Source organism: Morchella importuna (assembly GCF_003444635.1).
Source record: "Morchella importuna strain M04M26 chromosome Unknown Morimp01GS030, whole genome shotgun sequence".
Taxonomy (NCBI): Eukaryota; Fungi; Ascomycota; class Pezizomycetes; order Pezizales; family Morchellaceae; genus Morchella; species Morchella importuna.
The window spans coordinates 565,231-586,507 of NW_025763427.1; the positions used below are offsets into that span (position 1 = coordinate 565,231).

The following is a 21,277-nucleotide window of genomic DNA, read 5'->3' on the forward strand; positions in this document are numbered from 1 at the left end:
TTGTTAACGGAATATAGAAAGGTAAGTACATGTACTACGTATATATAAGTCCTATAAACTAGACGGTATATCATAAACTACGGCGTATAATGGGAGAAGCATCCTAAAGTGAGGTTGACCCACTGAAGGGGACGGTACGTTTTGGGTGGCACAAAAAAGAACAAAAAGTACTGTGCGGTTCCGGGACGAATGGGCACTACTCCCACCCCTGGGTCGAACCCTGGCCTTCTGTGATCGAAAGCAGGGCTAAACCTCGCGGTGTTCTTTGGCGAGGGTTAACCGTTAGACCACTCGCCCATGTGTGTTTTCGGCTGCAAGTGATATTTGACCGCTACGCCAAAGTTGATTGCTTGCACGTGACTAACACCAATAGGTGAATCACTGAAGAAACCACACCTAACCCACAGCGAGCATTGTGTGTGTACTTGTACTAACACTTACAAGTACTAACGTGTCTCAGCCAACCTTTTCGTCCGAATGACAAAGCCTTGTTCTCAAGATCTTAAATACATACGAGTGTGTATGTACCATGGGGTGACCAGACCAAACAACGAGAGAGGTCTAACAACATGTACTACAGAGAGTACTGCGATTTTTAGGATGTGATTGTATTCGGTCTCCATACTTAGTTTCTGGGCTGTGCTATACTACGCTACGCTATGCTGGGCTGGGTTGGGTTGGATAGGGCGGGGAGGGCAGGACTGTTCACACGCTATCACTCGTTCTTGGCAGGCACTCGCACCACCACCCTCAACAAAACACCACAATACAATACCAAAACATCGATCAAAAAAGCCTATGGCACAATACATAGCCCATATAGATACTCTTTTTCATTCCCTCTCATATTCCACCACCACCACCAAAAAAAAGCTAGAAAAAAAAAAGAAAGGAAAAAAAAAGGTGAAGCTTAAAAGCCCAATCTATCCGACTAGCCACCAGCCCAGCTTCCAAAAGAAAAAAGAAGAAAAATTTGTTTACAACAAGGTACGTGTGGTGTGTGTGGGTGGAATATATCCCACAAGAAAGAAGGAGAAAAGAAAAAAAAATAATATCACAAAAAGAAGATAAGATCAGTGAAGAAGAAGGGTTATCAATCCCCCTCCCCTTTCAAAGAAAAGCGAATAGGAAGGGAGAAGAAAAGAGTAGTAACATACATATCAGCCAGCTAATCAGATAACCGTTCCCCACTATTCGAAAGCCCATACTTGGCCCTCATCCGTAGTTATACCGTAGGTAATGTAAATATTACCATATACGCGTATCCCCCAACCCCCAAAGCAAGGGATTTTTGAGCAGAAAAAAGAAAAAAGAAGAGAGATATAAAAAGAGGGTGGGTATAGATCAGAGAAAACCAAAACGAAGAAAGTAAGAAAAAGGAAAAAAGGGAAAAAAGTAAATGGCAAGAAAATAGCCTCGAGCCCCTGGACCTGGAAAAAAAGAACGCAAGGAAACACGCAAAAAAAAAAAAGAAACAAAAACGAAAGAACTCCAGCAAAAAAGAAAAGAACAAGTGCCCGTGTTTCCCATTATGATTAAAAAAACTTTTTCTTCAACTTCGGCGAAGAGGTAATGAATGAAAAAGAAATCATTCATACACACTATCCTCCATTACCATCGCTACACAACCACATCATCAATCAGCATTCATCTCCAAAAAAGAAAGAAAAAACATCAAGTCGAATTTACTAACCTTTCGGTACCACAAATGAATTCTTATTCCTCATGCCCCCCATCATGAACATCATGGAGCTCTCTCTCCTCCTCTGCCTACCCCCTTTCTCTGGCAGCGACAGTCCACTCGCCGACTCTCCCTGTGTGACTTCGACTGGTAGCGGGCTCCTAGGGAACTCCGACTGTGATGGCGTAAACATTTGCGAATAGTCGGGCTCGTAGCTCGCCGCAACTGTCCTCGGTGTTTGCGGCTCCTGCACTAGGTTTGGGAGCGGCGTCTTGAGTGGAAGCCCTGGTGTACCAGGGACGGGGCCAGGGTGGTGGATCAGCTGTTGCTGCTGTTGCTGCTGAGTGGAGGGTTGTTGCTGGGGTTGCTGTTGAGTTTGCTGCTGGAGTTGTTGCTGGGGTGGTTGCGCGGATTGCTGCATCGGGCCAGTGATCGTGGGTCGATTGTCGTGGGCCTCGCGGGAGGGTGATTGTGGGGGCTCATGCTCCGAGGGGTATTGCTCCTCGGGGCGTACAAAGATGTGGCGGTACTCGTGGAGGAACATGGAGAAAACCTGGGCAGGGATGTTGAGTGTCGGAGAAAACACGATACCAACTGCATAATAAGAACATTAGCACTCCACAAGTGACAAACGCGCATATATGACTTCAACATACCATTCCTGATTGTCATCTTGTTGACGTCAGAGTTCTCTACGATCCTCAGAAGGTGTCCTGATAGAGCTCTCAAGAGCTCAAAGTTCTCAATTGGCAGGCTATGGACAAGCTCATTCAAAGCCTTAATCTTGGTTGCCTTATCATCCATCTCCGTAACCTTGACGAATTCCTCCCTTCGCTCCGTGGTGAGAACATTTGTCGGCAGCTCCCTCAAATATAGTTTCAGAAGTCCCGCAACCGCATGCACATCGTAGTACTCGTCATTATTCAGGAGATTGAAATCGGATTCTACACCCGATTAGCATCTCACCTACAAACTCGGGGGTGGGGGCCACCTACCAGTATTGAACCTCTCTCTCAAGCCCTTGATAACCACATTCGAACCGCTCAACCTAAAGATACCCTCCTCACTCGCCGCATCCTTGGCCTCCAAGTACTCAATGCATCGATACACGACAGCCGGCAGTGACACCGTAACGCCAAATGGCTTACTAAGATGAACAGCCTCCTCCAACGTCGCACCAAAGACACTCCTGTTGAGCCTTTCTCCAATCTGATGATATGGCGTACCTCCCAAATGATGGTTATCCAGATCCGACGACGACCTTTGTCTGAATCCCCAGATGCTGCGCTTCTTCGCCGCCTTCTGCTCGCTGTGTGTCAGTTTCGCACCCCACGCTGCGAGATCCGAAATTACAGATCCGTTAGTTGGCGCCGAGATCTGCTTTACCTGTGCCGTGCGCTCCGGGGCAGGCTGGAGTGTCGGTGCTGTAATGGTCGAGGAGGACTGCGTGGCGATGATTGACGAGGAGATTGAGTTCTGGGGCGACGGGGTGTTCCGCATCCTCTGGAGCTCTTCCGGTGTAGGGCCTCGCGCAGGCTCGGGGCCAGGCGTGGTCTGCTCGTATCCCAGCGCATGTAGCTTATCCTGTTCAATGGTCTGCGAGTCCTTGCTGTCCTTGTGCTTTGGTCCATAGCGCTTCTTCTTTTCCCTGCCTTCCTTGCCCGACGCATCCTCTGCCGCATCTGACTTATCTACATACTGCATTAGGGCCTCGACCCATTCATCCCTCTCGGCATCACTCTCCGCACACAGCACGTGTCGCACAAGCGTTGATGAATCCTTCCGCTTCGGCTCCAGAATGAGGAATGCATGACGGTACTGGCTCTCCGTGTCGGTCTCGCCCTCCAAAGGCTCCTTTACCTTCTGGCTCTGTGACTGCCGCCCAATCTGCGCGCTCTGAAGCTTGATCTGGCCTAAGTGCGCGCCGCCGGGGGCCTCGTAGTATTTCAGCACCGGTCCGTTGAGCACAAAGTAGCGTGCCTTCCAACCGCCAAAATTCTTGCCGCGCTTGGTGAGATATCCTTCTTTATGCGGCTTCCCTTGCACACCACTGGCAATGCTGCTGCCATCCTTAAAGGACCCTGCGACGTCGGCACTAGGTATGTGATCTACGACGTCAGTCGAGAAAAACTGGCACAGCGCCAACGCCGCACGCTCATCCATCGTCGCTCCCAGGACTCCCGCAAAATACTCATCCACAGCTGCCCTCCTAGAGTCGATCCTTGCCGGAGCGTGGCCTGTAAATAGCGCGCGGTCCGGAAGCTTGGCGTTGAAAGTAATGAATCTGCGGAGGACTGCGTCTAGTGCCGGGAGTGCGCCGACATCCTTCTCAACACGCAGAATCTCGCCGCCAGTTCCCCGCGCAAATACGCCGAGTGTGAATACAGAGTCGTTTTCCGACACTCTTGGCTTGCTACCGGGGAGCATACTGGCTCGGGAGGGGCGCATGCGCGAGGAGACTACTCGGCAGTCGACGGAGTTGATGGCGCTGGGCTGAATAATTAGGTTTATTACCTGGTCCTCCAGCGAGCCCTGGCTGGTCGTCGAGTCGCTCTTCTCATGGCCTCTGGGGAGCGGCGAGCGCAATGGCGCATTCAAGCTTTGTGGCATAAGCCCGCGCGGCGTACTAGGCTGAAACGGCACCGGGGCAACAGCAAGGCGTGGGGACAACGGGCTGGTCCTGGGAGAGCCGGGAGACTGGGGTCGCTGCTTGGGCTTGGGAGAGTTCATAGGCCTGTCAATTGGTCTTGGGGAACTTGGCAGCCCAGGACTCGGCAACGGGGCTCTCGCAAACTGCTGTCGGATGCCCGAGCCGTCGGCGGCGAGGCCTGGAGAAAACGGTTTTCCGTTGTGGACCATTGGTGGCGCAAGTGACATCGCCTGACGGTCCTGCAAGCGCGGGGTCGGCGCGGCATGTGGTATATTTACACTCGGTAGAAGCGCTAGACTTGGCGGGCCCTTCTTGTCTATAGGTGTGTGCGTCCAGCTGGTGCGTCTATCATAGGCAGGCATCCTCTCAATGCTCACGCTCTCATCATTGTGTTCCTGCGTTACGATAACCTCTCCCTCTGTCTCTGCCCGCTGCTGATACCCCGGTATCTCGCTGATCGACACATTATCGTCCTCGTACTCATCGTCCTCCTCCTCATCCTCTGAATGAAGCTGGGCCCTGGTTTCACTTAGAGGTGAAGTCAGTGCCAGCGGTGCTGGCGGTGCTTTTCTAATTGGTGATTTCCCAAGTCCGGATACAGGCGCGACGTTTGTCGAGATACCCAACTTCATCAAATGATGAGCCCTCGACGCGATCTTTGCAGAACTCACCGGGTACTGGAATGGAGCATTGTCAGCGTTTCCTGACTCATCCTTTGGCACGTACATCTCCTGAAGCCTCGGCGACAGCGGCGCAAAACCACTCCCCTCCTTCAAGCTCGTCGAGTCGGAGTGTTGGCTGCCCAGCGGTGTCCTGACACTCTCTGGTGTGAACGCTCCGTTGCGAGCCGCAGTCGGCGACGACGGCCCCTCCTCCAGTGTCTCCATAGCCTCCGGATACGAAATCTCGAGCCCGCCACCGAACACCCTCCCTCGCTCCGGCAGCGGCATCGACTCGGACCTAACTAGCGAGAAGCTCTCCACCGGTAAGTCCTCGTGCTCCTCCGCGCTCTCCACCGCCGCCGTGGCCCTTGCCGCCATGATCGCCGCCGACGAACTCGGCACTGGCGGGACAACTCCTAGCTGCTCCTTCAACTTCTTGCGATACCGGTCCTTGTCCTTGAGCGCCTGCTCGAGATCCTTGTTGAGCCCTAGGATCATGGCCCGCTGCTTATCCACCAGCTTCCACAGCTGTGCATTCTGCGTCGCCGCCGACGCCTTCTCCTTTAGCATATAGCCGATCAGGGCCTCTGCTGATCCTGCTGTCTCAATCAGCGTCTGGATATCCGCGGGTGTAGGGGCTGAGCTGCCGCTGCTGCTGCTGCTGCCGTTGGTGTTGTTTCCATCAGCGGAGTGACGGGAGACTGTTGAGATGGCCGAGTCGATGGAGGAGGTGCGCGGCGGGGGGCGGTTCGTGAACTGTGAGGGCGGCATTGGGGATGTTGCGGCGGTCGACAGCAGGACCTCTGGAACCGAAAGGTGTTGCTGTTGCTGCTGTTGTGGCTTACCACTGCCGTTGTTGGTGTTGGTGTTGGTATTGGCGTTGGTATTGATGTTGTTGGAAAGGGATTTTGGAACCGAGGGGTATGTGAGTGTCGAGGGAGTGCTGGGGGGTTGGTGCTGGTGGTTATGGTGAGGGTTGTAGTGCTCTGTGGCAGTGGAAGCAGCAGTGGGAGAGTTATTATTATTACTATTCTTCAAGGGATACGTCCCTGAGAGCACACCGGCAATGTGGGAAGCCTCCACCGCTAACCTCTCAAGTTGGTTCTGGTGCTGAGAAACAGAAACACTTGTGGTGGTGGGCGTACCTGGCTGTGGCTGCCGGTGGTTGAATGTAGATCTTGCAGGCGTAGTAATTGTGATCAAGCCTCCACCTCCACCTCCTCCTGTATTCGTATTTGCGGTAAGAGTAGAAGTATTATTGTTATTATAATACTCCCCCGTTCCCGTAGTCCTACCAGCTCCTCCTTCTCTATAATCGTGCAGCAGTGGCGGTGGTTGTAGTAACGGTTGAGTGTGTCTCTGCGGTTGTGGTTCGCGAGCGCGTGCAGGCGACGGTGGTGGGAAGCGCGGTGACTGTTGGGGCAGTAGTCTTGCACTAGTTGTTGTATTAGCAGCAGCTAGTAATTCCTTCCGTGCCTGTTCCACTCCTTGTTCTTCTTGTTCTAGAGCTGCTGCTGCTTCTGCGTCTGCGTCTGCTTCTCTGCTATAATTACTCCTATTTAGCACCCGCGAATTCAAAGCTTGGGGTTGGTGCTGCTGCTGGTGCTGCTGCTGCTGCTGGTAGTAAAACTGAGGGTGTGGTGGGTGCGGCGGGTGTGGGTTGTAGTAATACTGCTGCTGCTGCTGCTGGTGTTGCTGCTGCTGTCTGGTAGCGTTCAGGTCCCGCAGCCGATCCTGGTGTTCCAGTTGCTGCAATTCCTGCCCCCGGCCTCCACCACCGCGACCAGAGGCTGGTGGCATCGTTTGGGGCCGGTGCGACATTCTAGGGCGTGGTGGGTATGTAGAATTCTCTCTCTATCTCCGTCTCTGTCTCCCCTAGGCCTTGCCTTGCCTTAATGTGCCCTTGAATATATTTTTTAATCCCCCGTTATTCTTCTTTGTCCCCCGAGTATTGTTTTTTTTTAATTTAATTATTTAATTATTTTTCCAGAATTGGTATTCTTTTGGAGCAATTATTTCAAGGGGTGTGGATGTATGGGGGAGGGGAAGGGGAGAGGGGCCCGATAGTATAGATTGATTGATTGATGCTTGCTTGCTTGCTTGCTTGCTTGCTGGTAGAGGTAGAGTACTGTATGGAAGAGAGCGCGTGCGTGCTTGCAGAAGCTTGCTTGCCTGCCTGTTTGCCGGGACTGCAGTAGTAGTAGCAGGTAGTAGGTAGGGTGCTGTATGTAGAGGTATGGTATGTAGGGCCCTGCCAGGGGTGGGGGGAGGAGCAGAACCAAGATCTACCACTGCACTCTAACTATCTGCTGGTCAGTATCGTAGCATGAAGTAAAAAGATGAGCCCAGTTCTTTTTTTCTTCCCACGAGGAAGGAGAAAGGTGAGAAGGGGTGGAGAGGAGGGGGGGAGGAAGAACAACCATACAACTAAATCGACCGAAGGAAAAAAAGCAATGATTGATGAGCCGCCGCCGGATAGATATGTGACAGTTGACAAGCAAAAGTGAGTAGATCTATGTATGTAGCTAGCTTTTGTTTAAATTTAGACTATCTTAAAAGACCGGCGTGATAATGGGAATTCCAACTACTGCTGGTGCTGCTGATGTGATGCTGCCTGCTGCTGCAGTACAGAGAAAGATCGAGTTATGGAAGAATATTATGCAGTGTCTCCCAGCTAGAGTGCCTATCTAGAGTATGAAGACAGTACGTCCGAGTTCCAAGACCAGATGAGACCGGGTTGTAAGGGCGGCAGCTGCGGGTGAGTGTTACTTTTTCGCCAGATGGGATAATCGCTATCGTGAGCTGCCAGCTGCTACTGCTGTAGGTATATGATGGAATGAGACGGGACGTCGTATGAGGAGTACGTATACAAAATATCCTTCCTCTTCGTGTTCTTTCTACTTCCAATACTGCTTTTGTTTCGTCACCTCTTGCTTAATTCGTTTCCTTGCTTTTTACCAAAAAAAAAAAAAAAAAAAAAAAAAAACCCCACTCGCTCCCTCCAACTGTACCAGCAGTAGAACAATATTAATCAGTCTCAATCAAGCTTACGCCGAAAAAAACCCTCGAGCAGGGAAGAAAAAATAAAAATAAGAAAAAAACTACACTTCCGAGAACCCCACCAGCGTAAAGAAAATACAAGGTCAGCCCCGGGCCCCGCCTATATACAAAACAGAGAGAGAACGATGAATTACAGATTCAAATGTGGTTGCGGTTGACTTGATCAAAAAAAAAAACGGTTTCCGATCCTTAAGCTTATCAACTGAACCCTGATCAAGTTAGGCCCGGGACGGTAATGTATGTACCAGCACTAACACGTTCGATGGGATGGGATGGGATGGGGGTCGTTATTTTGGGTATGATGGAAGGGAAAAAAGATACTCTGCAGGAGGGTGAATATGCAGGTACAAAAAAAAAACACTCCCACGAAGCGGGGGAAAAAGAGAATGCAAAAGAGAGAAGGAGTGTTCGAACACGAAAAATCCAGATGCTTAACCACATTTCCTGATTCTCATTTTCTAAAATACAGTGCCACAGGACGCCTGATGAGCTGTCTTCCTACCATCCACTCATCGTCTCTCCTCGGCCAATTCCCCAAACCTCTCAGCCTCTTTGCTTTTTCTTTCCCCTTCCTCGTGGTGGCGTTCACAAATGACAAGTGAGCGAGAGGGTGCGCGGTGCGGATCAGGGGCTTTAGCGTGTGTCAGTAAAACGAGTGATCAAAGCGGCCGGGTTTTGACTTGTGCTTTGCTTGTGGCACCCTGTCGCGCGTTAATAGCCATGGGGGGCATGCAGATATGAGCATCCCTTTTCTTTTGTTTGAAATTCATGCTATCCGCAACGTACTCACGGGTTCGTCTTTCGTCAAAGGAACGTCTCCCAGGGCTGCATATCAATCAATGGGTTCCTCTCTACGAATTCCAGTATTTGCATGGTGGGAAGTGCATGGTTGGCACTGCATGGTCAAGGCCAGAATCATATACTCAATGTCTCGACCTGCATCCTAAAGTGATATATTTAAGAATAGGGTTTATATGCCTTCCTCATCCTCATATTGGGGGGAACTGCCCCGTGACGCCCTTCAATGCGGGGAAGAAGAAGAAGCTGATGTTTGTGAACCCTCCTAGTCCTCCTCCTCCTCACTGAGTAACCTTCCTCCCCACGCCCCAGCCATTGATCAACCTCGTTTACGCCGCTTCCGATTTCGAAATAGGCGAGGTATTAGGATAATTATCCGAGAGTACCATGAGCCTGGCCAGACCCACCGATCCTTTCTTTCATATCCGGCTGACTCTTCTCGAGGCGAACTAACCCCCCTCCCCTAAAGATGAGATAGGAGCTGTATGTAGGCACTGTGTGTGGAACACACAAAAAAAGCCAGATAGATAGGCTGGCTGCTGTGACATCTGTAGACCGGTAAAATATCGACGTTGGAACCTCAAATAATGCGTTTTACCCATGTCAGTCAGTCAGGTACGCCTCCCTCCTCCTCTTTCACATTTAAATTTTCTAATCACAACAAAAAAGCACCATATCGTTTTTTTTTTTTTATTAAGACACTCCCGCCTCTGGCGTCCTGAATTGTAACCATATATTTGTGTTTCCGGTAGTGGGCAAATGGAAATTGTCCATGTTTGAGTTAGAACATCCCAATACCTGTTCACTCCTCCGATTAAGCAGCAACCCTAACTAGAGACGTAACAGTGTAGTGTGTGTTTAAACGCCCATGATCATCCACGGCCTTATCAAATCCTCGCCAGTGGCACCGCAGAAAAGAAAAGCAAAGCATAAGATTCCCAGATGATCCGCCGCTACATACTTCATAAAGCAAAGCAAAAGCAGAGAAAAAATAAAAGGGATTTTCATCGGAGTTTTTCACTCTTTTGCCCAATTGCCTCCGAACAGAAGGCGGCTGTTGAGAGCAGCTGGTTGGTTAGTCGTCAAGGTTCCAGTTGGTTGATCTTCCCTTTGCTAGCTTCGCATCCTGGTGCAGCTGCTTTGGTTGGCTGCTGCGGGGGAGACAGAGAGTTAGAGGGTCTTGCAAATTGTTGCTGAAAATAAATCCCATCCCATCCCTCCCCATCGTCATCGGTAATCGATTGCGTGTGTGGGTGTGTGGGTGTGTGTTGTGTGATGATGTTACATCTCTAGCTGGCCACGTTATCTTGAGAGGAATGCTATGCGAGTAACCTGCTTGCTGCTTAGACAGAGGTAGTAGGGAAGTAGACACGATACGGCGGCCGGAGTGTTTCTGCATGTAGTTAACTGCTCACTCGGCACCAACCAACCGAGTGATCACCAGTGAGCGAGTGTGAGATGAGACAATCACCCATCGCGAAGGGTTGGTATGTTGTTGGAAGACCTTTCTCCTCCTCCTTGCCCTGCAACCTGCAATAGTTACTGCAATATAATGGTCATGTCGGGTTTAGATACCAGAAGAGATCGAAAGCAAAGCAAAGAAAGAAAAAATATCCAGATGTTGAAATTTTAAAAAAGCCCTGCCTGCTTGATTGCCCGGTTCCTTGCATGATCTGATATGATGATGATGTCGATGATTAATGATGCCGGTATGCCCGCCCGTTCGGATGCGGATGCGGATGCTCTCGTGCTTCCGGCGGGAAGGAGAGTAGAGGGAATCGGTTTTTTAATCTTGAATTACATGTATGTAGTACCGAGAAGAGATTCAACCTACCCTACATGTACCTACATATATCTCACCCCCACGCCTACAGAGTGTGTACCTTAAATCCTATTTGATTGATTGCAATCGAAAGGTACGTACGGTACCTGAATATATGTCCTGTCAGTCCTGCAGTATGTACTCTACCCATTCAACCCCATCCATCCATCCACTCCATGAATGAAACGCGCGGGACAAAAAGTCACACTGCAAGTAGATGTATGTGACAACAGGCGCATCATGTACCGCTACAAATCACTCGCAGCTCTGGGCGTGTGTGTGTCATTCTCAACGGGTATGTATGTAGAGCAGTACATACATGTAGTTAGCGGCGGGGAACGGGGGATGAAAAGGAAGGAAGGCCGGGGAGGGGATCCCCGCCTTTTCGCTTATGTAGGTACAGCACCGGTACAGGCAGCCAGATCACGGGTTCTGTACTCTGGGCTGAGGGTTTTTTGTTTTGTTTTGTTTTTAGCCTGCCTCGGGAGATTGTGGAAACGCTTGTAGGTATATGCAGAGATTGAGTAGAGAAAATATGCGTAGTGCATTGTTTGTGTCTCCTGTTTTCCACCATCACCATGGCCGTATCACCACAACAACTGCTTTAAACTCGAGTGATTGGCCCCAGGCCATGGCCACAGAGCACTAGTAACGTCTACAAACACGCAGAGCAGAGTACGCATACCCACCACGTTAAAAACAAACCAAACACCACCGGCCTCGTGGTTGGTTTAGAGTTATCCAATTCCCCCTAGCCTTAATTAACTGTCCACCGCCGCGCCATCTCTCTCTCTCTCTCTCGCAATATTTCGCAACTCCCCCATCCCCCATCCACCTCCACCAAATAGGTACAAAAGGGGGGCGGTCCATTCACCCGGAGCCTCGGTGTGGCTTTTTTTTCTTCTTTCTGTTTTGTCCCCATTGACACATGACGTCCTCTACTAGCCTTCGGAAATTTCAAGGTCGTAGGGAGAAGGGAGGAAGGAGTGTTGGGGGCCATGGGGGGCCCCTGTGTCGTTTTATGTCAGTCAACGTTATACCAATGGTCGAGAATGTACATGCCTACATGTAGGTACAATTGGGGGGGGGGGGGGGTATGGATATGGATATGGATGTGGATATGGGCTGCAGAAAGAGACAGGCACGATCCAGGTAGCCGTCGTGACAGTCGGTGATAAGAGCGACATGCTGAGCGTGCATCTGATCACTCCAAGTTTCCACCACCACCACCACTAACCACTAACTGCATTGCCGTTATACTAATGCTAATACTACATATGTACATGTAATACTAATACTAACGCTGTATGCAGGTACCAGGCAGTCCTCTACCGACCACGAGTCCCAGAGATTGCATATACGTACAGTACCTCCCTCCTCTCCTCTCCTATCGTCTCCTCTCCTTTTCTGAAGTAGTACCTACATATGTACAATCCTTAAATCTCCTCGGCCTTTTCAGCCCTATAATTAGCTGTCACATCATCCCGCTTTGATTTCCTGATTTCCCGGGAGCGCTCCATTGCGATTGGATGAGCCGTGATATTATGGGCCCGATCCTGCCTGCGAGTGGGTATTGGATTCAAGTGTTGTAACGGAAGGAACGGGTCTCGTCGTCGTCGTCGTCGTCGTCGTCGTCGAGTTTGTTCCTGATATCTAAAGTGCAGAGATGGAAATAGGCACAGGTACTTCCCTGATAACATGGAAAGTACTGTGGGGCTTGCATGTAATTCAACGCCCAGAGTGAGTGAGTGAGTGTTTGTGTCCGTGCTCGTGTGCCCGCCAAGCACTACTCCACTACTCCACTACTCCACCTTAACGCTGTCACGCACTGTAGCTAAACCGCACCTCACCTCACCTTACCTCTCACATCACCTCACACCACTCTCTCTGCTAGCTAGGCAATTAAGGCTGCGTTCGGTTGACGTTGAATTGGTTGCAATCCATAGATTGCAACCAATCTATGGATTTTTGTGCCGACCGAACATGTACAGACCCTAAGCAATGAGAGATGATGTGAGCCCAAACCTAACCCAAAACCCAAAACCAACAAAGGGCATCCATCCCATCAGCATTCCTTTGTCTAGTCTAGCTAGCTGCTGCACAACCCCCTCCTCTCCCTCCATCTGCGGGCTAGCTGCGGGCATAATGAGCCTGATATCTCACTCAATTACACTTCTCTGCCAATAGTGAAAGTGTAATGTAACCCCCGGGTGTAACTCCCCATCCATCCATCCAACCCAACAGCACCCGCAACCACAACCACAACCACACATATCGGTCCCCAGTAGGTACTAGATACTACTAAGCGCTCACGCTCACCACAAGCCCAAGCCCAAGCCCAGCTCACCCAAGCCCAGCTCACCCAAGGAAGGGGCATATCGATATCGATAAGATAGCAGCGCATAAGCCCACCCATCACATCACCATCATGCCTTCCCCAGCCCAATCACCACTCTCCACCAGTCCACTCTCTCCAATCACCACTCTCCAATTAATCCCCAATCACACAACACAACACAACGCATGAGCCAACAACAACAATCCCGCCCGACGGCCGGCTGTGTGAGTGCGAGTGCGAGCGCGAGTGCGAGTGTGCGAGTCTACATGAGTGGGTCCTCACCCTGCATGTCCGGGTGTAACTTTTGTTGCATACATACATACATACATACATACATGCGGTGGCACCCGAGAGTACATCTTCTACCTCCCGATCATGGGATATGACTCGGTCTCAGACTCAGTTTTTTTTTCTTCTGTGCGGGTCTAGGATACTTGGTCGGGTTCTCGGGGGATTGTAGTGCTTTGGCTGGGTGTGTGTATGTGCTCTACGTGATGAAGTGTGTCTGCCTACATTGGTTCTTGGTTCTTCTAGAAGGGTTCATGCGCCCATCGGTCTCATGAGAGCTGGGGATATATTATACACATACATGTATATTGTATGTGCCAGACCCAGACACACGGGACGAGAGCGCTGGTCCGATAGCGGAAAGAGAGAAAGGTCTAATAAGCACTCCGCTGATCTGTCGCTGGGCGCACACTCGATTAATTCTACATGCGCAAATCCCGTCGGGCCAGCTGGCTACATGTAGCTAAGTCCAGTCCCGATCACAGCTTCTCACTCACCCTCCTCCTCCTCCTCTCCTCTTCATATTCCTCCTCCTCCTCCTCCTCCTCCTCCTCCTACTCCTTCTCCTCCTCCTCATCATCACCATCATCATCATCATCACCATCATCATCATCATCATCATCATCATCATCATCATCATCATCATCATCACTCTCCCCCCACCCCATCTCCATCCGCCTCACCACCCGCTGCGCATCCTCCCTCTCCTTCACAATAATGCTATCCACAATCCACAACATCCGCTTCAGCACCGACCCCACAATCATCCCCTGCTCATCCCAATACCGCTCCAGCGCCTCCAACCTCTCCGTCACATCTCCCGCCAAATCCATCTCCTTGAACGCCGTCCTCGGCATCCGCGCCTTCGCCATTGGTAGCGCACCCCCTCTCCCACCACCACCCCGCGACAGGCTAGGAACATATTTCGGGTGCAGCAGCGCCGGGTCCACCACCGCCAGCGGAACATTCACCTCCGCCTCCTCATCCTCCTCCTGATTATCGTCATTGTCATCAGAGCCCCTCTCATCCTCCGGAACAAGCTCCTCCATCATCTCCGGCGCCATCTCCTCCTCCTCCTCACCCACCTCCTCCTTCTCCTCCGTCTCCGGCGCCGCCTCATCCATCTCCCTAATCCTCTCGACCAGCTCCGCCCTCAACACCTCATTCCCACGCATCGTCGACGACTGCGGACTCCTCGTCCTCAGATCCTCCAGCACCCTCGCATCCAGCCCCGCATCATCGCCCCACGGGCCCAGATGTAACCCGAGGCCCGGGAGGCTCGCGATCCACTCCTCCATCGTCGGCCCGCCCTTGCGCAGGTTCAGGGAGCGGTCTGCGTCGCGCCATATATCTGGCGGTGGCTCGCCCTTGCGGCGGCTTGCGGGCTGCGCGGAGGCCGACTCGGAGGGGTGGAGGGAGGCGTCGGCGGCGGCCCAGAACTCGAGGGCGGAGGAGGTGGGTGTTTTGGCGATTTCGATGGTGGGGTGCGTGGCGTGGTGGCGGTGGGGGTGGGGGCCGCGAGGGTCGGGAGATATGTGCGAGCTGGAGGGGGTGTTTTGGGGTGGAGGAATTGCTTTGAAATGGCGTGAGCCGGGAGGGGGTACTTCTCTTGTAGCTGTGGCGAGGTTGGCATCTGGTGGAGGGAGCTCCAGTGGCGGTATTTCGTCGTCGGCGGTCAATGATCGTTGGTGCCCGCTATATGAGCGCTTTTGCCTGAGACTGGAAATCTCACTTGCGGATTGAAGAACCCCCTCCTGTTTCACGGTCGAACTAGTTAATGGTGATAGGTCTATTGGTTTGCTCTTAAGCCTAGCTTCCGACCTCTCCGGAATCGGCGGAGCGGTGCTTGACGCAGACTTGGGCGGATCAAGGAAAGAATGCGCCGTTACCATATCATTTTGCATATCCGTAGAAGTGGACACAGATACCGCCACCTCTGCCTTCTTCCTCTCATCCGAAGAGCCCGAAACAAGTGGGCTTGTATATCTTGGTGACTTTGAGTACACAGGAGAAAGGGTCGGACGATACGTAGGAGACGGCCTTGCCGGGAAAACCTGCGAATATGCCCGACTCCTCTCCACAGGCTCAGCAGGCAGCTGCGGGCCCAAAGCCTTTGGAGATTGGATATTATCTGCCTCAAGATATGGCTGGTCCGGCTGCGTATAGGACGGGGAGGAAAACACCGGGACATGGGGGGCGGAATACGATCGAGACCACGCACCGGGCTGAATGGCACGCGGTTTCGGCCTCGAAGCTGCCTGTCGCTTTGCCTCTCGCTCCGCATCCCTATTCTCAAACCGGGACTTTGCTGTTCTCATGGCGTTGACAATGCGGGCCCCAGCTTTTTCTTCAGAGTCGTCTCTTTCTTTGCGCCGAGTGTATTTGTACACATTCACCTCCTCCTTTGCAGATTTCATTCCGCGTCTCGCAGCATCTGTAAACTTATGATTATGATGCTCCTTATGGTGAGGATTCAGCTTGTAGAGTTCTTCGGGTGCTGTGTGGACCCTAATGATCTCTGCCTCCTTCTCAAAACTCTTGCGTTCGCGATAGGCATCATAGCGGCTTTGAAGCTCCGACAAGGTCAGTTTCTTTGCATGGGCGCTCAGCTTGCGTCTCTCACTTCCCAGCCCATGCAAGAGCGACTGCTCGTCGAAGTCCTCCTTGTCCTCCTCCCGCGAGGCACGAGAAGCCATATACCTCTCCCTGTGCACCGTCAACCCCATCTTATCATACAGATTCGCCGAACGATCCGCGCCGCTTCTCGAGCCTGAAGAAACTCCCCATCCTCCTCCCCCTCCTCCTCCTTCAGGCCCCCGAACCGCCACAGGCTTCTTCTGCAGAAACTCCTCCACGGGCACCCCCTCGTCCTCCGACTCGGGCTCGATCCCAAATATCTTCTTCAACCGATTCTTCGACTTGGCCGAGATCAACGAGCTCCCACCACCACCACCTTTCCCCAAATCCCAAACCCCTGCATCCCCACTACCACCACCACCACCACCACCACCACCGCCGCCGCCATACTCGGGGTTCCTCCGCAGAATGTCAGACTCAGCCTTGACTGCGCCCTGCAGCCTCGCCTTCCGCTTCCGCTTCCACGAGTTGCGCGCCTCCAGCAGCTTCTCTGCCGGCACGCTCTTGCTCGCCTTTAGCTTTGCCGTCGCCAGTGAGCTGTACGGCACCCTCGCTGCTGCTGCTTCTGTGGGCTGGCTAGATGCCGGGGGCTTAGCAGCCCGCCCTATGGGCCGCGGGGGCACGGTGGGGCGCGGCCGCAGAGGGAGGCTTGTGCGTGGGAAGTTACTCGGTGCGGGGGGCAGCGGGCCGTCGAATGTGTCGGGGTGGGGGGAGCGGCTGCCCTCGAGGCTAAGCTTTGCGGCGGGGCTGCCGGAGGTGGGGGGAGGGTAGTGGGGAAGTGCATATGATGGGGTCTTGTAGAGCTTCCTCACGATGTGGGGAGATAGTTGGGGGGGGGGGGTAGGTGGTTCTTTAATTGATATTATAGGTATAAGTTTATGACTGCTATGGGGTGGGTTTGGGTATATCGGGATGTGGCCTTGGGTATTGCTGGATCGTGTCTGGCTACGTGTGTTGTTGGAGTTGGAGGTATAAGTGGCCGGACCAGCTACGACTGATTGATTGGTTGGTTGGTTGGTTGATTGAGATGATGTAGTTTTTTAAGACCAGCCAAGTTTCTTCTATCCTTCCACCGTCACTAACACTGCCTGGGGTGTTCTTGACATCGAAGCACATTTCAAATATTGCTGTGCATATAGCCCTCTTTAACCCCCCGCGGAAAGACACCAGAGCACACAGTTACCGTTGACTGCGTTCAAGCTCAGCATCTGAATAATGTTTCCACTTGGTTAGATCTATAAAGCTAGTTTAGAATGTGTTTATTTAACAAGAACAATATATAGTGCATATCTCTCTCCTACGTGATCATGCTAGGCCGAATAATGAAGAAGGACTTAAGCTTTGGTTGGAGGAGCTTTCTCCTCTCCTTCAGTTTTTTGTTTGAGGCACTCTTGGTCCATATAGCGCTTTTGCCTCACCACGTACTCTACAGTACTACACCAAGCAGTGTTTGGTCCAAGATTAAATATATCGCCGCTCCAGAAAGGTCCCGGCACATGATAGTGTAGTAGTCGTAGATGCCGAAACTCAGCGTGGAGTGCACGTGTCGGAGCGATTAATTGCCAAGAACGAGTGATGTCATGTGATTGTATTGGCCTAGTACCCCGAAAGAGAAACGAAGCTGTACCTAGGATGAAGTAACCGGCAACACATTATGAAGAGGCACCGGCGCTTGGTATGGTGGATGTATGTACACAGAGGTATCGAGATACTGATCGATATGTTCACCGGCCATACTAACTCATCAAGCCTACATTTAATGAATTAAACAAAAAAAAAAAAACATCAAGCCTACATTAATGAATTAAACAAAAAAAAAAAAAAAAAAAAAAAAAAAAACATCAAGCCTACATACATATATACGGGCCCGAAAAAGAAATAGAAGGCACTTCGTGCCTTGTGAGGTACAGCCACTCTGCAAAAGTGTTCGTGATTCCGATTTCGGAATGAGACATTTCTCCATATGTAACCGCGGTGGGCCATCAAGAACCCCCAAGAGAAGACCTTCCCAGTGACCAATGGCGCCCAAGTTAATGAAGAATAAGATCAATGACCTATCCTCTTTTTATATATAATCACGAACTATATTATATATTTCTCGTTGTTTTGAATCTCAACTTTAATAACATCAGTATTACGGGTGCGCCACACTGCGCACCGACATTAAAACTATATCACGAACACTTTTGCTGAGTGGCTGTACTTACTTGATGAAGGACGGGTACGGTACTGCAGCTATTCAGATTTGACATGCACACTGGGAGGAAGGGGGGGGGGGGGGCGAAACTGCATGTTCCTACCATCCATGGATTCCTCGTAGATGTGTTTCTGGGGTAGATGTGCCACCTAGCTAGCTGGTTTCTTCAGGATGCGCCTTCACGCGGGGGGGGGGGGGGTATAGTCAATTCCAAGAGGTATAGAGCTAGAGCCGATCGACCGAGCCTCTGTGTATCATTTATCACTCCGGCGTATGTTCAAGATTGACCATACCCCCCATGTTGGCCATAAGAAGTATGTCCCCAGTGAAGGAGTCTACAGTGCTCATCCAATATCATGTAGTGTTAAAAGCACATACTTGTCACGTACAGGTAATCAAATTTGGTGTTCAAATATTAGTCCTGGCCTTTAACACACATGGGCGAGCGGCCTAACGGGTAACACTCGCCTTCCGGAACACCGTGTGGTTGCGCCGACTTTTGAACGTCTATAGAAGGTCTATGGTTCAACCCAGGGGTGGGGGTAGTAGATATGGGTCCGGCCATATCTGCAGTACAGTCGTCTCTGGGTCAACGACGAAACCAGTTCGATGGCGAATAGGCCAATCGAAGCCAATAAAAGCCAACAAAAGCGCCCCGACCCCTTTGCTTTGACTGACTATCAGCCCAAAAAGTAGCCACTCGTCATCGAGCCGGGTTCGTCGTTGACCCAGAAACGACTGTACCTTTTGTTCTTTTTTTTTTTTTTTTTGTTTAATTCATTGATTGCATTGTTCATTTTGATTCTTGTATGAAAGGGGGTAAAAAAAATATGGGTAACCGCAATCAATTCTTGATGTCCCGAGTTAATACGAAACATTATTCTCTCCCAAAATGAAAATACTCGTACCAGTTCGCTATATCCTTTTTCTTTTCTTGGCTGAGGTTCCTCCTATCACACTCACCCCATAGTTGGGATCGGGGATAAGCGGTACATCTCTCTCACACAACAGAAGAGGCCAATCTACACATGGCTGTAGGACCACCGCATGTTGTCATTACGATAGGTGGCTTCGTTCAATTCTAGAGTTCTCCTTTTCTCACCACCACCAAAACAAGTCTTATTTACCACACTTCATCTTCTTTCACACATACCTCTCTACAGGCTCCTTGCTAATTCATGCGATTGGATACACCACCCGATTCCCCCTACGACGATTGAATTTACGTGCACACGATTAAGTAATCGAGTGATATCCCGTGAAGGTCGTGAATCACATGATTAACAGACATACATGACTGAAAACTGCGAAATAAGATCAAGGTAGGTAATTACTACAAGTATCCCGGGATTTCTCTATATACAGCCGCTCCCCAAACGTGTTATTTACGGAGGGGCTGGCTAAATCAGAACAACAGAACTAGAGCTATATCCACCGGCAGCAAAAAGAGGGTGACGGCGGGAAAATGGTCGGAATTAAACGACCTACACTCACAAACAACTCACCCAGTGTTGTCATTGCTATCGAAGACACCAAGCTACAAGGATGGCAGTGGCAAGAAGGCTCTACACAAACCCACAGTACCCACATACCAGCCCATCTCAAAGTCCCTCCCCAGGTTCTGTGACCTGCCACTTACACCGCCGTACTCCACAGCCTCGCCCTCGTCATTCAAGAATAGTAGAAACCACTCGTGGTCCCTGTTCTTAACCTTGTCGTCAATAAATACGGCGAGTGGGGACTTGAAGTTCTACGTAGAACAGCAGTTAATAAGTAACAAACAGTAGGCACCACCACCACCACTCACAAAATCCCACTGGGGAGCGGATGCCTCCACAGATCTAGCTCCAGATATCAAAACAGGCAAAGACCGGAGATAAACTCACAAGCACCGCCAAATCCCCCGCCATCCTCGCACCAACCACATACCGCTCAAACAGGCGGTACCCCCTCTGCGCCAGGGCCCTCTCATACTCAGACACCTTCCATGGCATTCTAAATACCACAGAAACCCTCACGGCCTCTTCCCCATGGTCTGCCGACCTGAGATTTAGCCCCCTCACCCCCCTCACCCCCCTCTCAAGCTCCTTCGCGCCGCCGCCGCCGCCGCCCCTCCCCGCGGTCCCACGCCGCTCGCATCCCAGCACAATAAACTCCTCTATATCCGCTGTTACCGTTGCCCATGGCAATTTCGTGGTTGGACGCACGGGTCTGCGTGTGCTGTTGTTGCTGTTGCGTCGGACACCGCAGGCGGGGCCGGTCCGTGGGATGCGCCGCTGGGGCTTTGGCTTTTTTTTTTTTTGTTGAATTCATTAATTGCATGCAACCTAGGGGCTTTGGCTTTGGCTTTGGCATCTGCGGGTGGGTGGCGGGTGGGCCTGGCATGGTTCAGTAGTAGTGAGTGAGTACTGGCTTGCGGATGAACTTGTTGCGTTGTAGGTATATATATATCCAGGAGGGTCCGTTCTGGAAAGTTCTTCATAGTGTATCACTCGCATTGTTGGTTGCTTGCTGCTAGCGTCTCGTGATATGTAGGCCTAGAGGAATGTGGTGGAAAATCTCGGCTTCTGGGATAACAAAGGGAGGGATGTTTCCCACTTTCTTCCCCTAAGCTACCAAGGTGATGTGACTCAACTAGGTGTCACGTAGAGAGAGGAATGGGTCAAACAAAACTTCCAGCTGTTTTGCGAAAAGGGGGGTATCTACCTTGCTTGCAATCCCTGGGTTCTAGAAGAACTATAGTTTCAGCGCCGCCGCTCTAGAACTGACTTTGACTGTCTGTTATCTAACTACAGCTTACAACCTGCACGGTCAAGTCACGGCATATCCGGTCATGCGTACGTGTTCAACCCTACTAGTCTCTGTTAGCCAGTCAAGACAAGACGACGTAACAATATATATGTAGCGTGATTCATGATTTTTATGAATAGGTGCCGGCGGGCCAGGTAATGATCTAACTTGGTTCTGATATAAACCAAAACTTAACCAAAGCTCTCTGGAGCTCTGGCGTTGTCTGATACATGTGTTGTACCGCGCGCGGAGAACCTATTGTTTCTAGAAGGTTTCATCGTGGTAAAAGAACTCGTACATTTGGTGTTTCAGAATCGGTGTATGTTTGGCCGTTGCGATAACCGCAGTATGTAC

The 21,277-nt window shown here is 51.0% G+C and overlaps 3 protein-coding genes across 3 annotated transcripts; all 3 read right to left on the minus strand.

Moving 5' to 3' along the window:
* Nucleotides 1-1,588: 1,588 nt before the first annotated feature.
* LAJ45_08621 (uncharacterized protein) lies at nt 1,589-6,793 on the minus strand (the record flags this gene model as incomplete). Its single annotated transcript, XM_046118170.1, has 4 exons — nt 1,589-1,620; nt 1,694-2,275; nt 2,338-2,625; nt 2,677-6,793. 4 exons carry the CDS (start codon nt 6,791-6,793, stop codon nt 1,589-1,591), a joined length of 5,019 nt encoding a protein of 1,672 aa, XP_045968768.1.
* Nucleotides 6,794-13,853: 7,060 nt separating this feature from the next.
* Nucleotides 13,854-17,052, minus strand: LAJ45_08622 (uncharacterized protein; the record flags this gene model as incomplete). Its single annotated transcript, XM_046118171.1, has 2 exons — nt 13,854-16,739; nt 17,020-17,052. The coding sequence occupies 2 exons, from the start codon at nt 17,050-17,052 to the stop codon at nt 13,854-13,856; spliced, it is 2,919 nt and encodes a 972-aa protein (XP_045968769.1).
* A 2,618-nt stretch (nt 17,053-19,670) lies between these two features.
* Nucleotides 19,671-20,518, minus strand: LAJ45_08623 (uncharacterized protein; the record flags this gene model as incomplete). The annotated part of the gene is made up of 3 exons (XM_046118172.1): nt 19,671-19,883; nt 20,020-20,291; nt 20,461-20,518. 3 exons carry the CDS (start codon nt 20,516-20,518, stop codon nt 19,671-19,673), a joined length of 543 nt encoding a protein of 180 aa, XP_045968770.1.
* Nucleotides 20,519-21,277: the final 759 nt, after the last annotated feature.